Below are 15730 nucleotides of genomic sequence, written 5' to 3'. Positions count from 1 at the left end.
AGAGTGGATAGCAAATTTTATTGCACCTACGTCCAACTTGCGGCTTCTCTGCACCAGTGATTTTGTTAAAGAAAATGCAGATGAAACTTCCTCAATGCTATTTCTTCTTGCCATGATTCTGTCCTCGTCCCGTTGCAGAGCCTATTCTACCATGCTCGGTCGAAAGAGCTATAGCGTCGAATTTTGTTTAAATTGCGAGGGGCGACGCGAAAATCGATTGAGAACACGGTTGAAGATCGGACGTATCGGGCTGCAGAAGTTATTCGCCCATGGCTTGAGCCAAAGGGAAGAAAGTCGTGAGGGGGAAACGGCCGGTTCCCTTCGTGTCTTGATCGACTATATACGACGACGCCCCGATCTGATGAACACGGGAGAGCACAGCGGAGGGGCGGTGCGCACAGGAAGTAGGCTGTAGACAAAGTGGCCGTGGTAGCGACTCGCTCACTCACCCATGCTCGCGTTGTAGAAACACGCACATAAAGCGCGGAATGTCCCTTGGTTCGTAGTGATCGATGCAAAATGTGTGACCTATTTGTGTTTCTCCTCTTCTGAATGCTATAGAGTCTACTTGGGGGAGACATGTACAGCCGTCATATTTTACAGCCAAGCTGTAAAATATGACGGCGCATCCTTACGGAAATAAAGGATATTTGCAGCGATTAAAAAAAAAACCTTCAGCGATTGAAGCGAAAGGCGTGTACATTCATTGGAATCACGCGTACAACATACAGAACAGCATTCATTTTAGTAAAGAGCAAGCACAAAACAAACATCCAAATAACATTGATGATAAGGGGCTCCTTATTTAACTTGTCATTTAACTTTATTTAAATTACCATTACTACTATTACTCTAAATTACAGTTACTACTACGACTCTACAGCAATTAAGCATTGCATACCCCACTCAGCAGTATTAGCGATGGTTTTCGACAGCTTCACTGGAGATCCACTTTCGCGTAAATGTTGAGTATATCTTGTTATGCAAACAGCAGAGCAGCGATTGTGAACAGCTGATGAGAGGTTACGTAGCAGTACATATCTCTCGTTTTAAGACCCTGAGTTGGCAGGTATTCTCTGCTTTCATCTGCAGTCGACACATGCACGAGCACAGAGTGATGAAATTGATAAAGCTTAACTACGCACTTCCTTGTAGAAGAACTGGAACTGCTGTGGCGAAGAATAAGATCGGACAGTCTTGCAGCTAAATGTAGACGACTGCATTAGGTGTGCAGATTATCGCATAGAGGGTGCAGTACAAGATGGTAATTGCATGAAAAGAAACAGTTGACCGCATGCTCCCATGTGTTATATTGTAGCGCCTTAGTAAAATATGAGTATTGTCACAACTCTGCATCAGAAATAAAAAAAATGAAATCAGCAGTCAGCTTGGTCCTTCAAGTTTTAGCTTGGATTGCGGAAAGCGAACAGCGGCAGTGAAAATGGAGCTATGAAGTGATAAGCATCCACAGCCGCCATGTCGCCTCTGTCAGCAAATGTCAGCATAGAATACTCGTATTATACGTCTTTACTAACCTATCGGCACAAGGATACGCACTTTGTTTCTCTCTCTTAATCTAGAAATTAACCCGACTTTCTGCACAATAATGGTAAGGTTCTGTCACGCTGTCTGCGCGGTTTCATTATACCATGCAATTAAAATATGACATCTGTGTGTTTCCGTCGTCTCATAATTTTTACAAATAGACACGCACTGAGTCACGAATTGCGGATCATATATCGCATTATCCCCTGACAAACGCAAACCTTTTAAGTGACAGTGTGCATGCAGTACATAAATTTCGTAAAGAACGATGTTGTAAAGAACATTGTAAAGAAACTGGAACTTGCTAATTTTTTGCGTGCGTGCATGGGTGTGTGTTTGTGTGCGTGTGCGCGCGCGCGCGCGTGTGTTTGTGTGTGTGTGTGTGTGTGTGTGTGTGTGTGTGTGTGTGTGTGTGTGTGTGTGTGTGTGTGTGTGTGTGTGTGTGTGTGCATACTTGCGTGCCTGCGTGTGTGCGTGCCTGTGCGTGTGTGCGTGTGTGTGTGTGTGCGTGCGTGTGTGTGTGTGTGTGTGTGTGTGTGTGTGTGTGTGTGTGTGTGTGTGTGTGCATGCATGCGTGCGTGCCTGCGTGCGTGCCTGCGTGTGTGCGTGCCTGTGTGTGTGTGCGAGTGTGTGTGTGTGTGTGTGTGTGTGTGTGTGTGTGTGTGTGTGTGTGTGCCTGTGTGTGTGCGCGTGTGTGTCTGCGTGTGTGTGTGTGTGTGCATGCATGCGTGCGTGTGTGTGTGTGTGTGTGTGTGTGTGTGTGCGTGCTTGTGTGTGTGTGTGTGTGTGTGTGTGTGTGTGTGTGTGTGTGTGTGTGTGTGTGTGTGTGTGTGTGTGTGTGTGCGTGCCTGCGTGTGTGCGTGCCTGTGTGTGTGTGTGTGTGTGTGTGTGTGTGTGTGTGTGTGTGTGTGTGTGTGTGTGTGTGTGTGTGTGTGTGTGTGTGTGTGTGTGTGTCTGTGTGTGTGCGCGTGTGTGTGCGTGTGCGTGTGCGTGTGTGTGTGTGTGTGTGTGTGTGTGTGTGCGTGTGCGTGTGCGTGTGCGTGTGCGTGTGCGTGTGTGTGTGTGTGTGTGTGTGTGTGTGTGTGTGTGTGTGTGTGTGTGTGTGTGTGTGCGTGTGTGTGTGTGTAATGAAGCATTTGCGTTGCTATCTTATTTCTTTTTCTTTAAGAAGCAGCTTTCAACGCGTTCATATGTTTCGTTTCATTGTCGGAAATATATGCTGGCTGGCATGTCCGGGTTTATTAGTGGTAGCACATGACAGTGAGAAGAGTTTGTCGTGAAACTTTGCCGGCGTCATTTCTGAAATAACTAGTGCGGTGAGGAATACACGCTTTCCGTGCTTAACAAATCCTCTTATACAAGAGAGAAGTACGAAAAATAAGTTTCGGTTATTCCACATAAAACAGCGTCAGTTGTGCTGGACGGTCTGCAAGAAAGAGGCCTTTTGATTTCAAAAGAAAGGGCTCTGCTTTGGTGGTGGAGACCCAACAAAGCCGAGTCGTCCGCTCGGCGATCAATTCCACCGCTCCCAGAGAGTATTTCCTCTGCGAAGGCCGAAAAGCAAATGACGGTACGCACCAGTGGTCGCGTGCAGACCTTCCTCGCTGCGGCATAATTGATCGCGGCCGTAATGAAAACGGATCATTACTCTTGCTCGTAACGATGTAGCGGGGCGATCATGGGCGTCATCATTTATGAAGATGTTTCTTCTTCGAAACACTCGGTACGCGCCCTGTGCTCTATTCGGTGTCGTATGCGTTGAGAAGAAACGGGACCCGTTCGGCCATTTGCAACGAGCAGCGCGACTTTCTAGTCTGAGCTCTCGACAAGTCGTATCTTAACTCGAGAAATATGGTAGACGTCTGTGTGTTGCTTTATGACTCGATTCACAGCAAAAGCCGAAAATTGATGTGCGATTAGAAAACATCTACAATCATGCGTTTGAAGAACTAGGCCTACGTTTGATGAAAAAGAACATGTACACAGACAATAAACAGCTTAATATCCTGTTCTGCTAAAGCTAGTTCGAGTTACATGCGCTATGCTTGGTTGAAACCTATCGAGTTTGACCTTATTTCCATCTTGAATGACAGACGACAGAGCGCGCTCAATGTTCTTTTTAGTTAGAGGTTCCCTGTCGCTTTATTCGTGTTTTTATTTTGTTTGTTTGTATTTGGTTTGTCAGTTGTATTGTTTTGTTTTGCTGTTTTGTAGTAGGGTGCACAATACTGAATGGCAATTGAGTACAACCGACCCACGGACATGCATGCCGCTTTGGGCATTGAGAAGTCTAAGCTTTGTATGTCCAGCGTATTTTCGCGTTCACATCGCAAATCAAATGATATCAAAGGCAAGTGACCCGTCAGTTCAGCCTGTAGTCTAAGCTGCCCCATGAAATGCGACACGAACACGGTGTCAAAATTGATTGAGGATTAATATTACGTTATAACTTACCGTCTCACGTCGGTGAAGAGCGTAGCTATATATAAATATATATAACATGACCTTATTTTTTACACACAGTAAGTGCACGTAATATCATCCGAATGAGAGACCGAACTGTGTTAGTTTTATCGATAACGCTAGTCACCAAGAATATTTTTCTATAAGTTTACAAAAATGTCTTTAACAGAATAACGCATTTTGTTGAAATCACTGGTGCTTGTAAAATAAATACGCGTATGTCGACTTACTTATCGTTTAATACTATTAAAAAGAAAATTTTAGGTGATAATTATGAAAGTAGCAGCAAACCTCAGAACAAATGGGCTATTGCAATGACGTATTATATTCCAGAACTACTAATTCATCTTCCGGGAATATCATTCAGTCATAGGCACTTAGGTAACCTTTGCAAGCGTGGCACGAGTAAAATGCGCAAGCTTTCCTCGCATACTTAACTAAATAATTACAGGTAATTGATTACCTATTTAACAAATAATTTATTAAGTAATTCACTTGCATGGCAGATGCTTTTTCACTTTCAATTTCGGTTTCTTATTATTATTATTTCCCGTTAACGCAGGCATATCGTGTCTTCGGCTACTGGAGATGTCGGCGCCATCCGTGGCGATCCACGGCCGCGGCATGTGGCTCAACTGCAGCTTCGACCTCGAGTCCGACGAGCTGTACTCGGTCAAGTGGTACAAGAACGACACCGAGTTCTACCGGTATATCCCCCGGGACAGACCGCCCGCGCAGAACTACGACCTGCCCGGTGTGGTGGTCGACGTGAGTGGGCGGTGCACCTCTGTAAATGCGGTAACACTTTATCGTCAGCATTTTCATCGCTATCGGGCAGGTACGTCAACTCACCGCAAGGAAAAGCTAGACTCCTCGAGGCCTCCAGTTGCACCCTGCCCTGTGTAAACCGAGGACAGCCTGTCCAGTGCTCGGTTGGTTTTATAGTGTTCGAATAATTGTCAACTTTTGGCGCCGGCTTTTCTTTGACGTTTTATTGACATATGCACAGATGACATAAATATGAGTATTAGTAAGATCTTGATGAGGGCTAGTTGGTTCATACTTGGAACTGAGGTGAAACAGCGCGAAAAAGACGAGGACACAAGGAAGCAAATACCACAGACAAGCGCTGTCTGTGGTATTTGTTTCCTTGTATAAATATGAGACTCAGTGAAAAGACACAAAAGGAAGGTGAAGGAAAAACAACAGCGTGTTACGAGAAGTAGCGGGTGCCGTCAAAGGCGCCAACCTTTCCTGTTACATTATGTCATTAAAGGAAAACGTATAACGACTGCAAATTTCCTCATCATTTCATCTACAAATATGATGCCAATGGCAACATGTTTCTATTCTTAGAATTCATAGGGTATTATAATAGTCCAGCTTTTTTCTAATGACACATTACACATCGAAATCCCCATATAATTATTTCTCTTAATCTCAATAATAACTTTGATGAAGTTTACCCGCCGTCTTGACATGGTGGCTTTGAGGTTGCCCTGATAAGCCTGAAGGCGCGGGATCAAATACCGGCCGCGGCGGTCGCACTTCAATGGGGCCGAAACGCAAAATGCGCCGGTATACCACGCATGGGGTGCACGTCAGAGAAACCCAGGCGGTCCCATTTGATCTGGAGCCCCCCACTACGGCATGTCTCATAATAATATTGTGGTTTGGGCACTTGAATGTCTAGAATTTAGTGTGAATTAATTTTTCAATCAACTTTGATATCTAGCCCGCAATTCTTTCCTTTTTTCTTACTGTAATTTTTTTTCACGAAGTCCTTATTCCGTTCAAGCTACCTTAGCCCTAATTCTTAGCGGGCCTGGGCCTACATACTCTCCCCAGTGTACTGGAACAGAAACAGCACGCTCGCATAAGAATTTTGATCGTACTCACAATATTGAAAACAATTACCAAAAACAAGAACTGAGTACGAGTTTCTTGCCTGTCTAGAGCCCTTTCCTCCTCTGTTGTCGCCCATGCAATCACATCCGAAAATCTCAATGGCCAAGTCCGACTGTGTGCTATGTAGAGCATCGCGCTATTCCATTAAATGTAGTTGCCGAAACATGCACTGAATGGGAAAACGTGAACAAAGACAGGGCGCGGTCACGCTAGAGCCAGAACGTGTGCGCGAGCCCTTTAAAAGTCTTCATGTCATTTAATATCCATACTTCATTGTTGTGTCCCTAAATCAATATTTCTACTATATGTCATTCCCGAAATGCAATGCAGAACTCCTGCCATAACAAAGATGAAAGTGTTTCACTTTCTTTCTTTCTTTCTTTCTTTCTTTCTTTCTTTCTTTCTTTCTTTCTTTCTTTCTTTCTTCCTTCCTTCCTTCCTTCCTTTCTTTCTTTCTTTCTTTCTTTCTCTTTCTTTCTTTCTTTCGTTTATAAATACGTATGTTTCAAAGACAGGTCGATAAAGTAAGGATCGTACTAATGTTTACATGTATGTTTTAGTCGAAGAAGGTGCACATCTGAGCCTTGATAACGATTGAGAAAAGATACACGAGGCAGATGATCGCGACCTCTAATATAAATGAGGCACCACCGATAACCTGCAACTAAGCAGCTGTGTTTGCAATCCTTCGCAGATGTCCCGCTCACGAGAAGGTCACGTGTTCATCTCATCCGTGAATTTGTCCAGCGAGGGTAACTACCGCTGCGAAGCTTCTGCCGAGGCGCCTTCCTTCCAGACCGTGGTTGGGGAGAAAGAGGTCAAGGTATTTGGTGAGCTCGCTATCTTTGTCTCAGCATGTACAAGGCGCTGAGTGGAAAAAACACCGAGGACGCGACTGAATATAGATAGAAGCTTTGTCAACAATGTCAGTAAAGGACCAGGTCATGTAATGGGAACGAGTAATTAGTTATTTTTACGTTTCGTTGGTCTAGCACGTCTGCAGAGTATGAAATCACGGTCGCTCGAGCAAAGCATCCAATGCAGCGACTGTGATCAAAGCATGACTGAAAACACAAAAATTAAAGAGGAAAGGGGGGGGGGTGCAAGTGAGTTTGAGTCTTACCCAGAGTCTCACTGATCTTGCTCGTTCGAGTCCAATTGGTTGTTCGAGTCCAATTGGTCGTTCGAGTTCAATCCTACGTAGACTTACTAACCGTATCATGGCTTTCAAATTTTCTTTCTAATCGCCAGCAGTTAACGGTGGTCGATAACATTTCTTCTCCTTATTCTGACGTTATTTCTTATGTGTCTCAAGGCAGTGTACTCGGGCCACTTCTTTCTTTTTAAGTTTACATCAACGACTTACCGAATAACATATCTTGTTGTTGCGTTTATTTGTCGGCGATTGTATTGTTTACCGTGCAATTAACAGCCAGGCGGACCACGTGGCACTCCAAAATGATCTTGAACGTTAGTGACCGATGTACTTCGTGGCTCATGTACCGTCGACCAAAAAAAAAGTTTGCGGACCATGATATCTCAGAAAACGTTGAATTTCTGAGTAGCCATGAGTAGCTTATATCAATAATTAGTAGAAGTGCTTATCAGAATGTTGTTCGCATATACCAGAAGAGGCTGGAAATGCGAATACCAGGCCGGGTCACGAGGCTGCAGATATATGCAGTTCTTTCTCAGATCTCATGGTCCGTAAACTTATTAGGTCGACAGTACTTGAACGTGTCGAAGTGCAAGGTAATTTCTATCACTCGAAAAATTGTTCACTTACAATTTTCCCACCATACTTTAATACGAACACATCTGTCCAACTCCAAGAATACAAACACTTAGGAGTTTTGGTTACCCCCAATCTTTCGTGGAATAATCACATCACCTTTATCTGCGCTAACGCTTCGAGGTCATTAGGGCTCCTGCGCCGTAATTTAAACACTGTCCCTTCCAAACTCTGAAAAGAAGCTTATTTAACAATCGCTCGGCCTCCACTTGAGTACGCCTCTGCTATGTGGTGTCCCCATAAAAATTTCGACCATCTGGAGGACATCTGAAATATAGCGAGCCGTTTCATTTCAAGCTATTATACTGACCATTCCAGCGTAACCTAAATAAAGCTTCACACTTCATTGCAGCTCTTAAAAGTATTCGCCGTGACATTACTCTTTTATCATTATTTCATCGATTCATTCGCACAGCTGATCTGTCCATGTCAAATCTGAAAGAATCATCCTGGACGTCACGAAGACGGCACAATCAGTTCAGCTACAGCTGCATTTATGCCACTGCAGTCGCTTTTAATTTTTCAGCTGTGCCTCGTGCTGCCAGTCTTTGGAACGCGCTCCCCGATAACACTGCTTCCCAGTCAAGCCACGACGCATTTCGTAGTCGACAGGCCGAAAAATTTGCCGTCTGAACTCTCTGGTGCTTCCGTGTCTTCATTTTTCTTTGTGTCTTTATTCCTTCCCTGTAAATTTCTACATCCTAATCAAGCATCTTCATTGATTTACAGCTACAAGAATTCCGTGCGTGTTTTATGTTCGTTACTTATTTTCCCGAACAAATTACGTACGAGTTCACGCGTTATACATAATCTGTGAACCTGCAGCCTTTCGTCAATGACAGTTTATTGTTGCATGCCGTTCTTTCTTCCTCAGTTTGCACTGCGGCAGTTCATCACTTGGCATGTCTGCCCTCGTGTTGTACGGTTATCCTGTAACTACAGTGATTGTCGTGTGATACATACACGTTTCATTATGCGTGTATTTGCACCTGTTTTAGTTTTCAGTTCAAATGAATTTTGGTATTGACTTATGAAGTTGCGTACTATTGTGTTGCGCGAGAAGTGCTCTCGTTGCGCTGATGCCTTATACGGCGAAGCTGTTTATGGCTAGGGTTTCGTGCATTTTTTGCTTTGCGTCAACAAAAATCTGGGCCGATCCTGTCGATGATGACGAAAAAGTCCAAGCGCAATGGCACATCCCCCTGTGGACTCCGGGTAGTGGGCTCCGGGACCTGTAACGCGCCCTTGAACTACCCTTGTCACACCTGGGACCCAAAGAGGTCCCTGGCACAAGGGTAAGAACAGATGTTATTCAAATGTTTATAGCACAAGTAACAGGGAGAAAAGTGTGAAAGTTTACAAGAAAATAAGGGTAATCAGAAAGAAATAAACATTGAAGTCTATGGAACGAGGGTGAAGCGCCAACAGTGGGTCACTCACGGTGAGCGACATGGCACTGGTAAACCTAGCCACGTCTAGGTTTATTATTATTATTATTATTATTATTATTATTATTATTATTATTATTATTATTATTATTATTATTATTATTATTATTATTATTATTATTATTATTATTATTATTATTATTATTATTATTAATATTATTATTATTATTATTATTATTGAAATGAATAACAGGAGAGGTTGGCGCCTTTGTGGCGGCACCGGCTACTCCTTGTCGCGTAGCAAAGGGAGCAAATATGCGCAAAAAAAGGAGAATAATGTCGCAAAATATGACACTCAGTAGAAGCCCAGATGAATAAAAACTGTACAGTCCAACAGTACAAGAATCGCAAAATATTGTGCATGAGTTCAGTACAAATAAGCATATATAAAGTCGAATATTTTTTATTGCCAAAACACAGAACACATGTAATTCCACTGAAAGCACCGAACACAAATAATTACACATTGCGTAAAAATTACGATCACCACATAAATCAATTTTGAACCCGGAACAACATTTATATCACTAATTTAACTGATTATGATAAACTGAAATTTAATATTTCCCCAAACTGTTGGTGTCCTCGAAAAACTTTTTCAAAGCAAGAAGTGCTCTTTTCTGAAGGCTCGCAGTTGGCCATGGACCAAGTGTTCTTTTTTTTTAGAGGGAATGGTCTTCTGTCTAAAAGAACAAATTTGCCTTCAGTACCCTTCGTTGTGAATCATTGTTAGTGCACTCGAGGAAGAGATTATGCACATCTTCGTCTGGATGGCCACAAGAACACTGCAGACTTGAGGCACGTTTTATTCTGTATAAAAAGTATCTCGTAATGCAGTACCAAGCCGCAGGCGGTGAACTAATGTTTCGAACTTTCTGTTCTCTCTTGGATTTGTTGGAATTGATAGATTTATACATGGCTCCGAGTATAACTCCGAGTTAGATCGCTGATCAAACCAGGTAGTTTTGCTGAAACAACAGGATACGTCACAGCAGCAGGAAAGGGAACAAAAGGGAAGGTTGATTGTCTCTGCGTTATTGTGCGCCTGATTCGCAGCTGAGTCCGCTGCAGTATTACCAGGAATATTGCAGTGCCAGGGTATACACTGAAATGGAATTACGTGATTTATTGCGCTTGTCTTTGTGTGTTCTTTGAGTGTCTCATACAATAGCAAAGTGTTCAAAGAATTTTTCTTATTGCTTTGTAGCAAGTGACAGTGGCCTGCAAATCGCTAAAACTGACCCATTTTGTGCTTTTTTTCTGATGCTATGAAACACAAAGCAGACAGGATCGCAAGCAGTTCTGCCACGGTGGAAGACGTCTCTTGGGATAATTTAAAAGTTTGCTCTAGCGCCAAATGAGGAATGACGAATGCGCAAGCCGAAAAATTTTTGTGACATGAACCGTCTGTATACACATGGATGTACTGGAGATATAATGCGTAAATTTGGAATAGCGCCATTTGCTGTGCGGCAACCATGAACATATCTCTCATGAATATAATCCCCTCGACCGATCATTCTATTCTGGGACTTGTTAACATCCAGGGAGGGTAACTAGCATCCACTTTGCATAATTCAAATCTTGCTAGTAAGGCTTTATGTTCTCGAACAAGATCGTGAATTTTACCCTTGTTTCTTTCGGTAAGCGCGAGGTTTAATGGATGATTCTCGTGTTGGGTTAAGATGCGATAAATATGTCGGCATGTTTCAGCCGTTCGTATGACTGGAAATGGTGGGTGACGAGCTTCAGCAATTATTAAAGAACGCGAGGTAGTCTGCGGAACCCCAGGACACACTCGCAGCCCCCTTGCCAGTAAACGTTGAAGACGTTCCTCAGAAGTTTGCGGTCAACCCTGGAGAATAGGTGACGAATAAGCAATTTTTTTTTATTTTGTGAGTGCGTTATGAACTTGCAATAGTGAAGAGACTGATCCCCCTCACGTTGTGCTAGCGAGTCGGCGAATTACGTTTACTATAGTATTGGTCTGCTTTTCAATTACGCGGATGTGTGACGCTCATGTCAACCGGCGGTCAAGAATACCCGCAAGAAACATGCTCTTCCACGAACATCAAACATTGCCCTTCAAGCATAAGTTGGAAATTATTCAGCCGTCGCCTAGTGAAAGGAAGTACGGCTGTCTTTGCGTATGAAAGACTAATGCCCCTTTGTTTTAAAAAGGTGTCGATAATATAAAGACCCTCTTGCATCCTTGTTTGAATGTTTTGTATATGAGATCTAGAGGCCCATATGCAGATGTAATCTGCGTACAGAGAGTACTGTAGGCCAGATGGTAGTTTTTGTGGTAAGGCTGCCATGACACAGTTCAATAAAAACAGACTGAGAACATTGTCTAGCGAAACGCCCTGTGTGATGCTGTGATAATTACTGTCTCTTGGAATTGTTTCCATAAATATATTTCTTTCGCTTATGAAATTTGATATCCATCGCAGTTTTCGCCCGTGTAGGCCAAGCTCTAACATATCAGCAAGGACGTGCATGTGACTTACAATGTCGAGTGCCATATGGGGGGGGGGGGGGGGGGGGGTGTAGGAAAGAGAAAAGCAGAAGGCAGGGAGGTTAACCAGAATAACGTCCTGTTGGCTACCCTACACGGGGGGAATGGGAAAGGGGTAAACAAAGATGACAGGGAGAGAGAGGACTCTGAATGTCTAAGAATGTTGCTATTGTCACATTTCCACACTTCGTTCATGTTCGACGCATGTGCCAATGTCTGCATCCATTGTACACCACTTTTCTCGAAGACCTGTCATGTAGTACATTTGTTTGTTCACACCACCATTGCCGTCGACTGTCTACCATCTTCTCTATTAGTTTACAAAAAAATATTGGGACACTAACGGGTCGGTAGCAGTCGAGAGAAAGGGGAGTCTTTCCTGGTCTCCGTGCTGAAATTACACGAGCTGATTTCCACGAATCTGGAAAACTTTCTTTTATCTAGATATTAATAAATATCTCCAGAAAAGCCATTCTACCGGCTGGATCGATGATCTTTAACATCACATACGTAACACTGCCTGGGGCCTGCGGTTGTCTTTGTACGGCGTAACGTAAGAAAAGCACAATTGAATTTACCTAAACTAAACTCACTGTCAAGTTAAGGGTGTTGTAACATAAAGCATGCACGAACCTTCTGTTCTGCTAGTTTTGTGGAACTTGTAAATTGTAGTCAAGTAAAAGAAATTCCTGGTCTGCATATAAGTTGACAGAATTCGTCAGCAACACATGTTGGCGGAGTGTTTCGAGCTACGACAAGGGCTCGGGAAGGATGACTCTGGGTAACTGGACCACTAAAAGATACGACAACTGACCATATTCTGGGAACTGGAGTGAAAGGAGACAACGACGTGTAATATTCTCGCCATCGTCTCGTACCTGATTTCTGTAAGCGTCTGCGTGATGCGTACTGAACTTTCTGTGTCATGCTGTAGTCATCCAGTATTTCGTTTTTCGGCAGTTTTCCGCAGTTTTCTTCTAGTTGCCTTAAACATTCGTATCCCCATCAACTGCAACGGATTCATTTGAGACAATGACTTGCTTTGTACAGATCTTGTAAGACTCGCACAATATATTTGCAAAACTTTGAAAGGTCGGATTTTCGCCCTACGAGTTACTTAAGCAGTGACGAAAATTTTGCAAATTGGCATATTTTGAGTAGCGCCGGGCCCATTCACTCTGTATGAGAAAATGTTTTACCGAACCGGAAGACGATCACTACCCTGCGTTTCTTTGTCCGTTGAGCAATCAACGACATCAAGAAGGTCATGTGAGTAGAGCTTTACAACTATAGAGCTGGAGTAGCAAAACCGCCGCAAAAACGTTGGAATGCTGTTGTTTAACACGGTCAAATTACATTTTTCTGCTGCGCACTCGATAATGTTTCCGCGGGAATCATTATGTTCACAGCCCCAGATGACGTTATGTGCGTTGAAGTCCCCAGAAACCAGCGCATGTGAGTTTGCAATACCAAAACATTCACGAAGCTGTCTACAGGTATTTTGCTAGAACCTTGTAGATAAAGGCTTATCACTGTGACGCATGTATTTCTAAAAGATATCTTGCATGCTACGAACTCCAGTATATGTGAATCACTCGGCTGTATTAAATAGGACGGCAAGTCTTTTCTCACGCATAACATCGCTCTGCTTTTTCCACAAATGCGCGATGATTCATATATCAAAGAGTTTGAAAGACGAAAGTCATCTCGTACGCCTGCCTCCTGTATACATAAAACAGGAAAGTTATTAATAAAAGCTTAGAGCGCTAAAAACACGAAAGACGTAGAGAAAGAAAGACACACGTTTCTCGACGTCTTTCGTGTTTTCAGCGCTCTAAGTATTTATGAATAGGAAAGTTATAGTGAGCTAGTAGTTTGCGAAAATCAGCTGACTTATTACGCTATGAGCGTTCCACTGAAATACAGAAACATCGTTGTACCGATTATTCTTTGTAAAGGTGCCGTCGAGCTGTTATTGGTTGTGGAAGCACCAACGACTCCATAGACAGCAGTGCTTTTACGTCTGGTAGGTTGTTTGCTTGTAGCATGACGCTGAAAATTGCACGCAGAGCTGCGAATAGCATGGGCAGGATCATTTGTGCCACGGGTATGCACGTGTAATCACCAAACGATGCTGAAGCTCCATTTGTGAACGGAGCAGATCACTGGAGAGCTGACTGGGATGGTCGCTGGGATGACTGGTATAGGGGCGAATGCTGAGGTAGTCTTTGAGATGTTAGATGAGGTTGCTGTGTCAATAGCAGAGGGCGTAGCTGAGAAAGTCGGCGAATTTCACGCGATGGGAGGGGGGGGGGGGGGAGAGCGTGGGCAAGATGAGCAGCATTCTCTAAAGATTGATCGGGTAACTCGCTGTCGGAACGTTGTCGACCTGAGTGCTTTAGAGCTGCAGAATAGCTTAAATTGTCCCCTTGCTCTTTTTCTTTGTTGGGAGTTGGAGGCGCATATCTTACGGCATCAAGGTTATGTTGGGGTGCATTATGAAGAGGCAGCCTTCCGTATATCAACTGGTGTCTATGTACCTTTGAGGCACTCCTGTTCTGAGAGCACCCAGAGTAGGGCGCTGTGTGGATTCCTCCACAGTTGGCACACTTTGACTGACACACACACTTACACTCTGAGTCGTTGTGGTCTTCTGAGCATATCTTGCAACGGCGTGGACTGCTGCGGTTCTTCGCTAAATGTCCAAACCTCTCGCAGTTGTAGCATCTCAGAGCAGGATCATGGTATTCTTCTACAGGATGACTCGTGAAGCGCAAGTGCACTCTTTGCGGCATTGATCTGTCTTCACTGAAACGGAGAATAATGGTTCTCAGAGGGCGTAATTCTATCGCTACGTTTTCTTGGTGGTTGTAGCTCGCCTGACGACGGGCAGATGTCACACCATGCAATATCCTTCAGGAACTCAACCAGTTTTGCGTATTCAAGTGGGGCATGGCGTATCTCGCCAACATTTTTGGTATAAGATGCCGGATGTCTACGTTCGCACCACCCTCTCTTTGTCGGCGTTTCAAGTGCTTGCGTATCTAGTTTCTTTTCCTTCCGCTCTCCCGCGGTGGCGGTGCCGTCGTTCACGCGAATGTATAAAAAAGCAGAAAAACAAGTTGGAGTTCCCCATTTTTCTTTTCATTTGTCTTCTGTCGTCGTATTGGAGAAGCCGCGTATAGTCGGGACTCCCAAAGAGCAACGCGCCTACGAAGACCGACGTCCAGCATGCGCTTGGCGTTTTGTGAACGATCTTCATCGGTGCTTTTAAAGGGTTAACAGCGCCCACAGACTGGGACAGAGTGAAGAACAACAGGTTTAGCGCTGTGTCCTGTTGCTCTTCTCTCTGTCCCTGTCTGTGTGCGCTGTTAACTCTTTGAGATGGCATACCAACTAGCCCACCAAGCCATCCTTGTGAGCTTCATCGGTGGTGTTTGCCGCCCGCCGGCGCCGATTGCATTCTCGTCTCTGTTCCTGCCGTCGCTCTTCGCAGGAGCATCGCTTTTCGGGAGTCCGGACTATACGCGAATATGGGGAACTTAATATAATAATAGCAGAGGTGATACGAGAATGTGCATGCGTACTTATCGTCACGATGACCACTGATCATGACAATAAGTGTGTTCATACTTTTGTTCAAAATTCTGTGTCACTTCTGTGTCGTGTATTAAACAGGTTCGCTGGTCATCCACTTTCACCGAGTGGAATGGCTCATGATTTTTATTGCTTTCAATAACGCTTCTATTGTGTTTCTTTAAGTGTAATCCAGCCTTACCTTCATAAAGGCCTGTAAGGTATCCCAAAATAAAAATTTTAAAAATTGTTCCTACCGCGACGTGGGAAAACGCAGAAGATTAGCGCAGAATTCGGCGTGTGCTACTACGTTGCCACTGATCCGCCGCCGTTGGGGACGATAGGCGTGAGAAATTCGACGAGCTATACGCACAAATCGCACGAAATATCAGATATCATGTACACGCATATTAAATGAAGAAAGGCAGTATCATGGAGGCGCGCAGAATTTGCTATCTGAGAAAATATTAATATTTCCTG

General features: G+C 43.9%; 1 protein-coding gene across 1 annotated transcript in view; it reads left to right on the top strand.

Annotated features, from left to right (window-relative positions):
• The window catches only part of LOC142582366 (uncharacterized), a 51265-nt gene that overhangs the window by 26156 nt on the left and 9379 nt on the right, over positions 1-15730 (top strand). The window contains exons 2-3 of the mRNA XM_075692010.1: positions 4571-4776; positions 6611-6746. Of these exons, the coding sequence (XP_075548125.1) occupies positions 4571-4776; positions 6611-6746 (342 nt within the window). The remainder of the gene's footprint in view (positions 1-4570; positions 4777-6610; positions 6747-15730) is intronic.

Source organism: Dermacentor variabilis, chromosome 5 (genome assembly GCF_050947875.1).
Source record: "Dermacentor variabilis isolate Ectoservices chromosome 5, ASM5094787v1, whole genome shotgun sequence".
Classification (NCBI taxonomy): Eukaryota; Metazoa; Arthropoda; class Arachnida; order Ixodida; family Ixodidae; genus Dermacentor; species Dermacentor variabilis.
This window is presented reverse-complemented; position numbering and strand designations above follow the sequence as displayed.